This window comes from Atta colombica, unplaced genomic scaffold (genome assembly GCF_001594045.1).
Source record: "Atta colombica isolate Treedump-2 unplaced genomic scaffold, Acol1.0 scaffold121, whole genome shotgun sequence".
In the NCBI taxonomy this organism is placed as follows: Eukaryota; Metazoa; Arthropoda; class Insecta; order Hymenoptera; family Formicidae; genus Atta; species Atta colombica.
The window spans coordinates 721,294-733,591 of NW_017259208.1; the positions used below are offsets into that span (position 1 = coordinate 721,294).

The 12,298-nt window shown below is 27.3% G+C and overlaps 2 protein-coding genes across 3 annotated transcripts in view; both read right to left on the bottom strand.

The window, feature by feature from the left end:
* Positions 1-5,217, bottom strand: part of LOC108694623 (proton-coupled amino acid transporter-like protein CG1139) — a 10,803-nt gene extending 5,586 nt beyond the window's left edge. For both annotated transcript variants that reach the window (XM_018204216.1, XM_018204215.1), the window contains exons 1-2: positions 5,112-5,217; positions 1,684-1,759 (exon numbers count right to left, since the gene is read on the bottom strand). The gene's annotated coding sequence lies outside the window, so the exon portion shown is untranslated. The remainder of the gene's footprint in view (positions 1-1,683; positions 1,760-5,111) is intronic.
* A 6,172-nt stretch (positions 5,218-11,389) lies between these two features.
* The window catches only part of LOC108694622 (proton-coupled amino acid transporter-like protein CG1139), a 25,113-nt gene continuing 24,204 nt past the window's right edge, over positions 11,390-12,298 (bottom strand). The window contains exon 8 of the mRNA XM_018204214.1: positions 11,390-12,000. Within this exon, the coding sequence (XP_018059703.1) occupies positions 11,753-12,000 (248 nt within the window). The 3' untranslated portion in view covers positions 11,390-11,752. The remainder of the gene's footprint in view (positions 12,001-12,298) is intronic.

A 12,298-nucleotide genomic window follows, 5' to 3' on the forward strand; every position in this document is an offset into this window, starting at 1 on the left:
AATAATTATTTAAATAATTATTTATAATTTTTTCTCAAATACTATTAACTTTATAGAAAAACTGTAACAGATAAAAATTATTTATTTTCTTTTCGTAGAAAACTCTAAGAATTTTTTTAGAATTTTTTATCAACTTCTTAATATTTGTAATAATGTATTTTTTTATATACATACAGTGGCAACTATTTTTTCCAACAAAGAAAATACGATATTAAAAAATTCTCAGAACTTTATGAGAAGAAAATAAACAATTTTTGTCTCTTGCTGTTTTTTTTATAAAGTTGATAATATTTGAATAAAACATTATTGAAAACCAATTGTATACAATTTTATCAATTTATACATATAATTTTGTACAATTATTAATTTTGCCTTAACAGAAAGCAGCAGACAAGAAAAAGAGCGGTATATTATAATTTAAAATATTAAACAAATTACATATTACAAATTTTTAACATTTATAAATTTCCATGAAATTAATAAAGTAATTGTTGATTCTATTCTATTTTAATAAATGAATGTTACATTATAATGTAATTATAATTAACTAAAAGATAATTATGAAATCAATAATAAAGTGATTGTTGAGTGACATGAAATTAATAAAGTAATTGTTGATTCTATTCTATTTTAATAAATGGATGTTACATTATAATGTAATTATAATTAATTAAAAGATAATTATAAGTAATTAAATTTTAAGTCAACATAAGATATCACTCAGCTCATTTGACTCATAGTGGATTAAAACATAAAGCTGTGAGAATCGACCTACATCGATGGAGCGTCTGCTACGTTAAACCTCTAATCAATTGGCATAAATATGGAGCAATAGAATAAAGGAAAAGTGTCAATTTACCATTGCAAATTCGTTATATACGCACGCGGGTTTAGCACATTCTTTACGAATTGATTGCTCTTAATTATTGCATTGAGGTCAAATGCAGCTTGAACTTAACTTACTGAAGGTTGAAGCACTCGGATATCCTCGCACTTCGCTATTTACGCCTTTGACCGTTTTACATTGTTGAACCAGATGATTGATCTCAAATAAGCGCGCGAGGACAAAGTCTATATTCTTACAAAATTCGTATTTAACGGCGCACCTCTTCAAGTTAAAAAATATTGTAATTAAATGCATCTCGAATTATGACAGAAATTATTATTAAGAAGTAATTGTAATTTGCTTAATATATAAAATTATTTAATTTATTTATGGTATTGTACAAGGCACCGCTATATTACAGTTTTAATATGCAAATAACTCAATAATATAACACAGACATCTGACTTTATACGGGGGAAGCGTTTTCTATTCTAAGGTCATGATCGCGACAGAAATATCCGGGAAAAAGGAAATCATTATCTAATTTCGCAGAGATTGCAGCAAAGACAACGCATTCTGTCTGCGTGCAGACATACTGCGCTGTTAAATTTTGCAATTGTATTATAATGCGATTAAAATAACTGAGTTAAGAACAGAGTTAAAATAATTGATCAAAATATTTAGATTTGACATCCCTAATAAATTCATATTCAATTTTTTTAATATTATTATATTATAATTGATTCTCATTCTTTAATATTTTAACTGAATCTATGTTAATTTTATTATCTTCTTAAAAATTTTTTTATGCAAAGCAAATTTTTTGATGGATTCCTTTAAATCATAGACTGACTCACCTATATAGTTCCAATCAACTTTTAGCAATTGCTGACATAGATTGTAATTTCTTCCGTAGTTTGCAGTTTCTTACACCTATAATAGAAACCAGAAAAAATACCTTACGTGATAATATAACTCATTGTTAGTTACATTAGCATGTTTACAAATAACTGTTTCATTAAAATTCTTTAAAATGCAAACACATGATTATTATACGATATTTTGAAAATAAAAATAATAATTTTAAATTAAAAATAATAATTTTTATAAAATGCAATTTTTATAAAATATGAGATATTATGTAAAAGCAAATTATGTAGAGCAGTATCTCAAGAAGTAAGACATCAATAATAATACTGCTTGTAAATCATTGATATAATTAACGTAAAAATTAATTAGAAAAGTAATAATATTGATAATGACATAATAATAGTACAATAACAATGTAAATAAAAATGAATCGTAATATATGTATAAAGAAGGAAAAAACTAATATACTTATATACGATTGTTATTATATATGATTTGTTAGGAATATTCGCCTAAATATACGTTAAATATACGCGAGTTAGTCGTTTAAGTATTACAATCAGTCCTCCTAATTTTTACTTCCTCAGTGCATGAGGGGATCTAGGGAGTTATATAGCTTCATGCTTGATACAATATGACTGGAATATACCTTGTCGATTCTCTAATTTTAAGCTGACAGAAGAGAGTTTCCTCTGCCAAAACTATCTTAACAAGTATTATGCTATTTTGGAAGCATGAGAAATGAGGACACAGATATATGTATACAGAAAGAAATTTATTTCGTATTTTTATGTTTATTATAGATAAGGCAAAAATATTTTTGAGATTATAATTCTATTATAAAAATATTTTTTCATATATAATTCATATATAAATCATAATAATTGTTTATCTTCGAATCGTTCGTAAAATTGATATACTGATTAAATAAAATAAATTTATTATCAAGTTAGTAATAATACAATACAATAAATTTTAATCAATTTTTTTTTGTTTTTTAACAAGTAATGGATGGTTTTAAATTTACATTAAAAAAGGATGTTTTTAAAAAATTTTATTATCCTTTAATTTTTAGAAAGATTAAAATTTTTTTTGTAATAACGCAAATTTGAAATGTATGTAATGTAAAAAATTTAAATATTTTTTACAATATAAAAATAAATGTAATAATATAAATTCTCTCTTGTTTTATGTTTATGTTTATTACAATTTTAAGTGATATTTAGTGACAAAAAATTACACTAATTTAAAAGATTCTGTTTCACAATACCTAAATGATGATTCTTGTGTACTTTATTTTATATAATGAAAGAAATATTGTAAATTATTTAAGTTTATAGAAATTTTTCACAAAAATAAAATTCTTGATTTCTCAAAATCAAGGCAACGGATTCTTTTTCAGCTAAAAATACATAAAAATTTAGATATTAAAATCTTATGACATAAATCTTATGACATAAAGTATAATTCTGTTATCCAATAATCAATAGATATTAAATCGTATAATTAATAGATATAATTAATAATACAAAATTGCTACAATTTTCTGCTACAAATAATTTTTGAGAAAACGATTTTATCTTTAATGGGAATGTTCAGGAAATAAATGGGAAAGAAGCATCAAATTATCTTGAGAAATAAAGTTTGAAACAAAAATTGTATATAGTATTAACGCTGATAATGATTCAGTTTAAAATGATGCGTATTACGATATAGTTAAACTATCGAGACTCGCAGTCAGTACTCTTCCATCCGTTTAATCATTCAATCTGTTGAATTCTGTATCGCTGACGCGCACCGTTAAATTTACCCGCAAATTGGCGATGCAAATTGGATAAAAAAGTTGATAAATGTGTCAGTCTAGCGTATAACAAGATGAACTATTAAGATGCGAATAGACAAAATTAAAATAAATATTTTTTAATTTGTTACATTATTTTCCAATATATGGATGGAATATTTCTTAACAGAATTCAAATAAATTGTTGCCATGAAAAATAAAAATAAAATATTATACAAAATGTAATATCGCAATATTTTATGTATATAAGATTAAATAAAATAAGATTTCGTTCCACTAATATATTATTTTAGAAAAAAATACTTTTTGCAATAAATTTTAGAACAAGGCATAGTTTAAATTATTTTCTCTGATAAGTGCCTTAAAGTACTCGACGTAAATGTAATATTGTCGCTAAATGGTGACAAAGTCTTTTCGTACAATTAGAAAACCTGTTATTGCCATTTGCCGACTTAACGGATCACTAATGCAACGCAATATCAATTGAATCGGATAAATGGTTCAACTATTGCGTAACAGTTCTTTTATCGAGCTTAATAGTTATCATTTCATTGCTTACAGCGTTAAAATAAGAGTTCTATTCATTAGAATTTTAGAACAATTGTTCTGACTTGGTGACAGGTGCAGCAATCTTAAAAAATAGGAATCGGGTTTTTGTCATTAATAATTGAATTTAATTAAGCTAGTATAATGTAAATCACATTCATTTATTTTTATGAGAATGCGACACAATTATAATTAATTATTGCTCATAGAAAAAAAACAAATAAATATAAAAAAAATTAATCAAATTATTACATTTTAATTTCTACTTATAAGTTATTTCTCTTTCTACAAATTTATTTTTTTTTCTTATCAAGAAGTTAACTCTATCATCAAAATTACCAAGGAATTGATTTTTATTTTATGTTTACGATTTTTAAACATATTTTGAAATTACTTTATGATTTCGTGTTGAACAAGTATTTTATATAAATTGATGTAAAACAAAGCTGATTAGAAATCAGTGTATAAAAATTTTAGAACATTGGTTTTCAAATGTTCAAGTATTAGAAATACATTACATCAAGAAATTAATTATTATTGATTATTATAAGTAACATTATTAATAAATAAAATAATAATTTATGAAAAGAACGACATCAATTTCACAAATAATTTCTTTCGCACAATAATGTTGTTTACAATTAAAAATAAAATTTAGTTTACAATTAAAAATAATCATTTAATTCAATCATTATAACAAATTCTTAGGATTAACTAATGGCTTTCTATGACCGATTGAATGCCACTGAAAGAAGATCTAACGCGTTGTTAGGCCAATTGTTGAGTGCATTATCATTGATAATAGGGATCGTTGGTTGGCAGGAGAATCGTAATAGATAATATCGTTATTTTAAAGTTTAATTACGATCAACAAGTATCTGATTAAAACTAAAAAATGGATTAAAAATGAATTAATTATAATAATTTTTAAAGAAATATTTTAAGAAAAAAAAATAATTAAGGAGAAAAAAACAATAAAGTTTATTTCGCGATCAGAAGATTATGAAGACGGACTGTTGCCAAAGCATTTCAATCGATATTCGATTCGACATAGACGGAGCGACTTACCGGGTTAAATGCATCCGTAAACGCGACTACAACCCCCGGATGTAATCCGACTCTATATGAAAGTAACTGCCCCGCGAGTATTAATACGTCAGCGACCGACCGAGGTTGTCTCGTAACTGCCCCGAACCACTTCAATTTCTGTCGTGGTATACGCATTCAGTATAGCTTGTCACGTGATGCGGTCAGTTAAAACGGCATCCCGTAAGTGCACGCGAGCAGAGATTTAGGCACCGTAATTCTGTGTCTACGTCGCACAAAGGTAATTCAAAAGAAATGTGAGAATAGCGCGATCAATCTTTGTCGATCAATTTTGTGCGATTTAAATTTTTATTTTGTAATGACAGATTTGTTTTGGCAATCTGGTATTCGTTTCATTGACATTGCTTGGAAAAACGATTTATTACTAAATAATATCTATGATGATTTAACAAAAAGAGCGACAAAGAATTTTTAGTAAATGTATAAATAAAAGTGGAAAGCGCCCTTTTTAGTAAAAAATAAAGTTAAGCTTTAACTGTGATATTGATACAAATTTTGTAATATGAGGAATATAGTGTTGTATTAATGATAAATAATGAGGGAAAATTATTCGGTATGCACATATACATGCATGTGTTGGTAGCGTGCAGAAAATGTGGAGATTTATGACAAATACTCTAAAGAGCAATAATAGCGACTGTGACGGGAGAGACTCAAGCTCTCTTAAGAGAAGCACTTCCGGTATCTATTATTGTAATATATTATAATTGAAAGTTACAAATATTCCTTCACATTTATAAATTATTACAATATTAATCTTGATTTTTCATACAATTTTCTTTTGTATATCGTTTAAATTAAAAGAAAAGGAAAGAGAAATGAGATGATGATCTTTGAAGAAATCATTCTTTATCATATTAAATAAGAGATGTTATATATATAAACATTGTTATGATAAATATTTTCTTGTTTGTTTTTTTGTTGCTTTGCTTGCCGGGATAAAATCAATATTTAAAATGGTTTAGTCATCTTTTGCATAAATCGATAAATAGTTGATTTATATCTGTACTTTATCATATTTCCACAGATGTCAACATTTATCTTTATAGTTTACAAGCGCTCGAGAAATGTGTTACATAATTAAAAAGTATTTCCGTGACGATAAAACATGGTCCGTGACTGCTAAGATATTTGTATAACCCGTTAAAAAGTTTGAAAAAAATTATGATGGATGAAATTCTTAGTGTGCATTGGAGGGCGGAGTAACGAGAAAGTATTCGGAGGCTGCGCTGATAAAATTAGAGTTCGAAACTGTTAGAGAGAAATAGATAGATTAGATGAGGTTTGTAAACGCGTTTTGTAAAATACATGTTAAAAGAAAAAAGTACAATTCGTATCAAAATTAAACACTGTCATTTTTCTCAATTTATTTAAATAACGTAAATAACTTGTTTTAGAAGTATAATTTAAGTATAATTTAAAAACGTGTCTTTTGAATTATGATCATGATTGAATTAAGTAAACATATTAATCCTATTAATCATCAAAAGTGAATTAATTTAACTTTATTAAAAATCATCAAAATTGTCACATCATTAAAAAAGATAGTTTGTAAGTGTTATGAAATAAAAATGATAAAAATTGAAAACAACATTAAACAATGTTAATTAATTAATAATAACATTTAACTATGTTAATTATGTTAAGAATACATTTTTTGTCGATATTATTTGATCGTAATCAATAATTTTTTGTCAAATTGAAAAATGATGCATTTTCTCTTTTTCTAAAAAAATTTAATAATTTTTTTTAGTTGTGCCACTTTTAAAGTGAGAAAGTGATATGTTCTATTTTTCTGCAAGGAGAAAAACTTATTTTTAATGAAATTATTTATTGTTAATTCTAAGATGCAAAGACTAAAAGTAATTAATCAACTGGATTGTAGCAAAAAAAAATTTGGCGTGTCCAGCTATCCTATTTTATTGTAATTCTTAACAACAGTATCGATATCGTTACAATATCGTTGCACAAATATTTTATATAGTAAAAAACTGCGCAACGATATTGACATTGTCGTTGAAAGTTACAGAATAGGGCCCCAAGTCGCATTAATTTTCTGTGAATGTTATCACAATGCAGTATTTGCATTATGGAAATATAAAAATAATGGACATATTAATGACATATAGTATATGTGAGACATAAAAATATATCTATAAAATAAACATGATGTAAATTTATATATAGAAATAATACGTAATACAATATTGATAATATTTGGATGTATTGGGTTATCCGGAAAGTTCATGCCGCAAAAGATTTAAATTTAATAAATGTATACTAAAATTTAAATCTTCTGCGTTTCAATTTTCCTTCAAAATCGGTACGAACTTTCCGGATAACCCAATAGAATCATTGAAGATAACAAATTTGCAATATTAGTAAACAATTATTAACATTTCTTTCTTATCAAATTATTGCTTTTATGTATTACATATATCTGCAGAGATATTGTATGTAATAATTTTTTTGTTCACTCGTATTGTAAATAATTTGATCATAACTTGACCTGATATTAGTCCTGCAATATTGCATTTTAATGTATCTCGCCGCGAGCACGCTGTTTTTTTATAATTCAGTTTATTTTAATCATTTTCAGTTTTTTAATCATTTTAGTTACTTTAATCATTTTCAATTCATCTTATGACTCTAGAATTAATAGATTTTCTTACAAATAAGCTTTTTCGAGATCCTTTTTTAAATAATGAAATAAATACTTGGTTAATTGCTTTTATTTCATATCCATTTTTAGGAAGGATGTAATATTATTTAATACCTTTTTTTATGCATGTGATGTATATTTTTTCTTTTTTTTAAGTTTTTCTAATTATTGTATGTTATAAAATTATAGTGATAGAATTGATTTTCAGATTGTGTTATTAAAAAGATTTAATTATTCGATTCAATGTATCTTGCTAATAAGATAATTGAGATATATAACGATTGTAAACAAATCGATGTTGTATTTATACTGTTTATATAACAGTTACTTATTATATATGTTGTAAACCTTGATTTATAAACTCCGATCTATTAATATCGTCTTAACAAAAATGTATATAAAGAAAATAACGAAATAAAGAAAGATGTTTGATGAATATTTTTATAAATCACGTCGAGATTCGTTTTATGATATTTTTCGATGGACTATATTATTAACAGTTTTTCTTTTAGAGTGTTAGCGTTATATAAGATTTAAATTAATGTTATGATATTTAAATTCTTTTCGTCTAATAAAGATTTACTTTTTAAAGTAAACGAAGAATTAAAAGGAGTCAAAAAGATTCAATTTTACTGAATTTGTTTAAAATTTTAATCTTTTAATTTAAATAGCAAAATAAAAGAAAATTTTGACAATACTTATTCAAATTTCATTTAGCAGCTTTTTTTCTTTGCAATGTTATAAAATTTTCTTAACGCAATATTTTAATTGGGGCTTACTTTCAATAACTTCGAAGATTTCAAATTTTCAAACAATTTGAATTTTTTCAAAGTTAACTCCAAACCTTCAATGTTTGTAAGATGCTTTGAAGTTTAAATACTTCTAAGCTCGAAATATTTTAAACTTCGAAGGTTTGGAATTAATTTTAAAAATTCGAATTCTGTCAAAGATTCGAATCTTTGAAGTTGTAAAAAATAATAGTTCTAAACTTTAATCTCTTAATATTTAAATCTCTTTTGTTTAAGGATTTATTTTATAAAACAGACGAAATATTAGAAGAAATGAGAAATCGATTAGTTATTCTTCGACCGTTATTCTTTGTTTACAAGAATTTAATTTCCAGATTCTTTTAAAAGCGGTTTATTACTTTATCTGCCATTACTAAAATTCATTTAATGATTTAAAATCGAAAATAGATTTCACAATAAACTTATGACTTTGAATCCTTGTTAAGAAAAAGGACCAAGTGGGATTATATAATTCTGGCGCACTGTATTTCCCAATGTATTTTCCTATCCTTGATTTAAATGATTTTTCCTATGCATGTATAATGAAATTTAATTGTAAACTTATATTATTTTTAAACTATTCAACAACTATCGAAATAATTAAATTCAATTGATATTTTTTAGTAAACCGTGAAATTGTTAAAAATATTAATAATTTAATACTTATTTTTTATATTTAAATATCATCAAATGTTAAATTAGAATTATGTCATATGTAATCTTATTTTATGCAATTTTCAGACTTTGATAAACAATTAAAGCTGCATCTTTGAATAAATCGACGCGGTAAAAATCAACAACTTTTCAAAATTTTAATAGATAACTTGCTGCAACACCTTTTTTTTCTTTGTTACCGCACTATCTGAAAAAAGTGTAATGAATAAAAAAGAAACTCACTCACCAAACTACGTTTGGGTCCTATCACAAGTCTCTTCTTGAAATGAGATCTAAACACTCATATACGAAGAAATTGTACATAAATAATGTACAGAATTTGCTTTAAAAAAAAAAGACGAATAATGTAGCCTGGAGAATGCTTTAATCGTTATTATATTACTAGCTATACTAACTATATAGTTGATACTTCTAATCTAAACGCAAAGAGACGATGCTCTAATGAAGCCGGAACCCTGAGTAACTTATGTTGAAGTTTTTTTGTCTGTCACTCACCATGCACGAGGGTGACACTATATCGTAGGCTACGGTGTGTAAACTAAATTATAATGGAGACGACGAAAGAGCGCAAGGCGAATTTTCGTGCGTGTGGATGTGCGCCTCCTGGCAGCACCCCCGACGTGAACTGCGCATTCGGCCAAGTATGAGGGGTTGCTTTGAACAACGAGAAAATGCCGCGGCAATCACGGCGCTTTTCACTGTCCGAGAATTAAGGTCGGATTCTCTTTAGGTCAGAGAGGATAACTACCCTCTTCGCGATCCATACGACGACAGTGTCCAGCGACGTCTAGCGGTGGGTGAAATGAAAGGTTCATCAGACTTGCGCATGAGTACTGGCTTAATCAAGGTAAACTGATTGAAAGTAAAAGTTACATACCAGATCGGTAAAATCAGAGAAATTCAATTTCTCGGAAACTTGAAGTAACTACAGTATTACTTATCTATTAGATAAAAATAGTAAAGAAAAGAATTATTTGGGTAATAATAATAAATATTAACAGTATTTTCAAACAAGTTCTTTTAAATAGTAATAGTTCTTTTAAAAATTAAAGCAAATATTCTGCCGATGATCTATAATTAAAAAATATTTATTATCTTTTTGAAAGCAAAATTTAACATTTAATATTTGATATTTGTATTGAAGATATTTTTATACAAAGTCTTTATACAAAAATTTCATAAAGTTTTTTATTCATTCATAATTTTATCACAACTTTCTTAAATTTTGAATGTATACTAAATAAAATAATATATTCTACATATGATATTTCATTAAGTATATCATGCTATCCAAATATGAAGCAATTATAAAAATAATTCGCAAAACCACAGAAAAAAATCTTTGATTATCTTTGTGATGTACAATATAAAAGTAATATTATAAATATATTTAGTTATTTTTAGAAAAATGGAACGGTTCTTTGCCTCCATTTCAGGCAGGAAGATAATATCAATTTGTTAATAATCAATGTTGATCGTCTGAAAATCTTTATAAAACACAAACAAAGATAATAAATTGGCATTGATGAATGTACTCGTTCTTTTAGACAATGATCTGTTTTTACATTGGAATATCGATTCGTTTTATATAATGCTATAATTCGTCGCACAATAATAACACAGGCCCAAAAAAAAATATCTTGTGCTGAAGTGAAGAGCCAGCTATTCTTATATATTTTAAGTCGCTGAATCTGACATCATAATAGGACCATCCAGGGTAAATTTTCAATCTAGAGCGAAAAAATGATCCATTTTTCCCATTTTTGACCCATTTTTTTTCGTATTCAGCGACTTAAAATACATAAGAATAGCTGAGTCTCCACTCCAGCAGAGTACTTTTTTTGTAGGTCTGTGTAATGTATCTACAGTATTTTATATGTATTTTTATATGTATTTTTCTATCGTTTTAAAATATAAAAAAAAACAACATTCAGAGATGTTTCTGTAATTAAATGACATAATTGTTACGACAATAACTAATTCAGAAGTCGCCCACGCCGAAGAAGAATACAGAAGCAAAAGGGGCGGCAGTATGAAAATAAAATACTTTTATTTATAATAAAAGTAAAACCTTTTTACATATTTATACATATATATACTATATATATTGCTGTACCGTCATTGACGCTGATGAGAGTCAAAACTCGTCGTGTCGTTGTACAGTCCATGTTTTCACTCGCAGTCTTGTGTATCACGCATAAAAAAAACCAACGAATGCATTTAGGAACTTTATCTCATTCCCGACGAATCGAAGCCGTAGTGTGATACGAGCCATAAGAAGTTAACGTTATTTCAGTCCGTCGGCTTCAATGCCTCTGCGCGTTGTATTTTTAGTTGCACTCACTTTTAACAATGATCAACTTTAACTACGTATCAAGTCGTCGTCTTTTCTCGCGAAGAAAGATTCCTGTTCACTTCCGTCTTTTCTTCTGTCACTTCACCACCCCACAGTTTTGTCGCACAATTTTTTAAATATTTCATGATGAGAACTTCTTGATGATTTCGCGAAGACTCGTGTAGGTACCTACAATCAGGCCTAAGGTCCCGATCAGTATCAGACATGTATTCTTCGCCACCATAATCTTCCTTTCGGTGGGTCCCAACACTTTCCAGAAGGCGCAGAGTTGTATGATTGCCGGGAAAGCCAGTCCCAGGCCCGATAGACAAAACGCGCCGAACAGCGATATGAAGAGATCCAATTCCGGGATCGAGATCGCCAGAGCGACTAAAATGTATCAACAAATTGAACGGGATTATACAGATAAATTTTCTTTTTTTTCTATATCAGAGATATACTCTGTGTGTGTGTGTGTGTGTGTGTGTATGTTGTGTGTGTGTGTGTATGTTGTGTGTGTGTGTGTGTGTGTGTGTGTGTGTGTGTGTATGTTGTGTGTGTGTGTGTGTGTGTGTGTGTATGTTGTGTGTGTGTGTGTGTGTGTGTGTGTGTGTGTGTGTGTGTGTGCGCGTGCGCGCGCGCGCACACATAAGGGGTGCTAAGATCTACACCTTTTCTAGAATTTGTG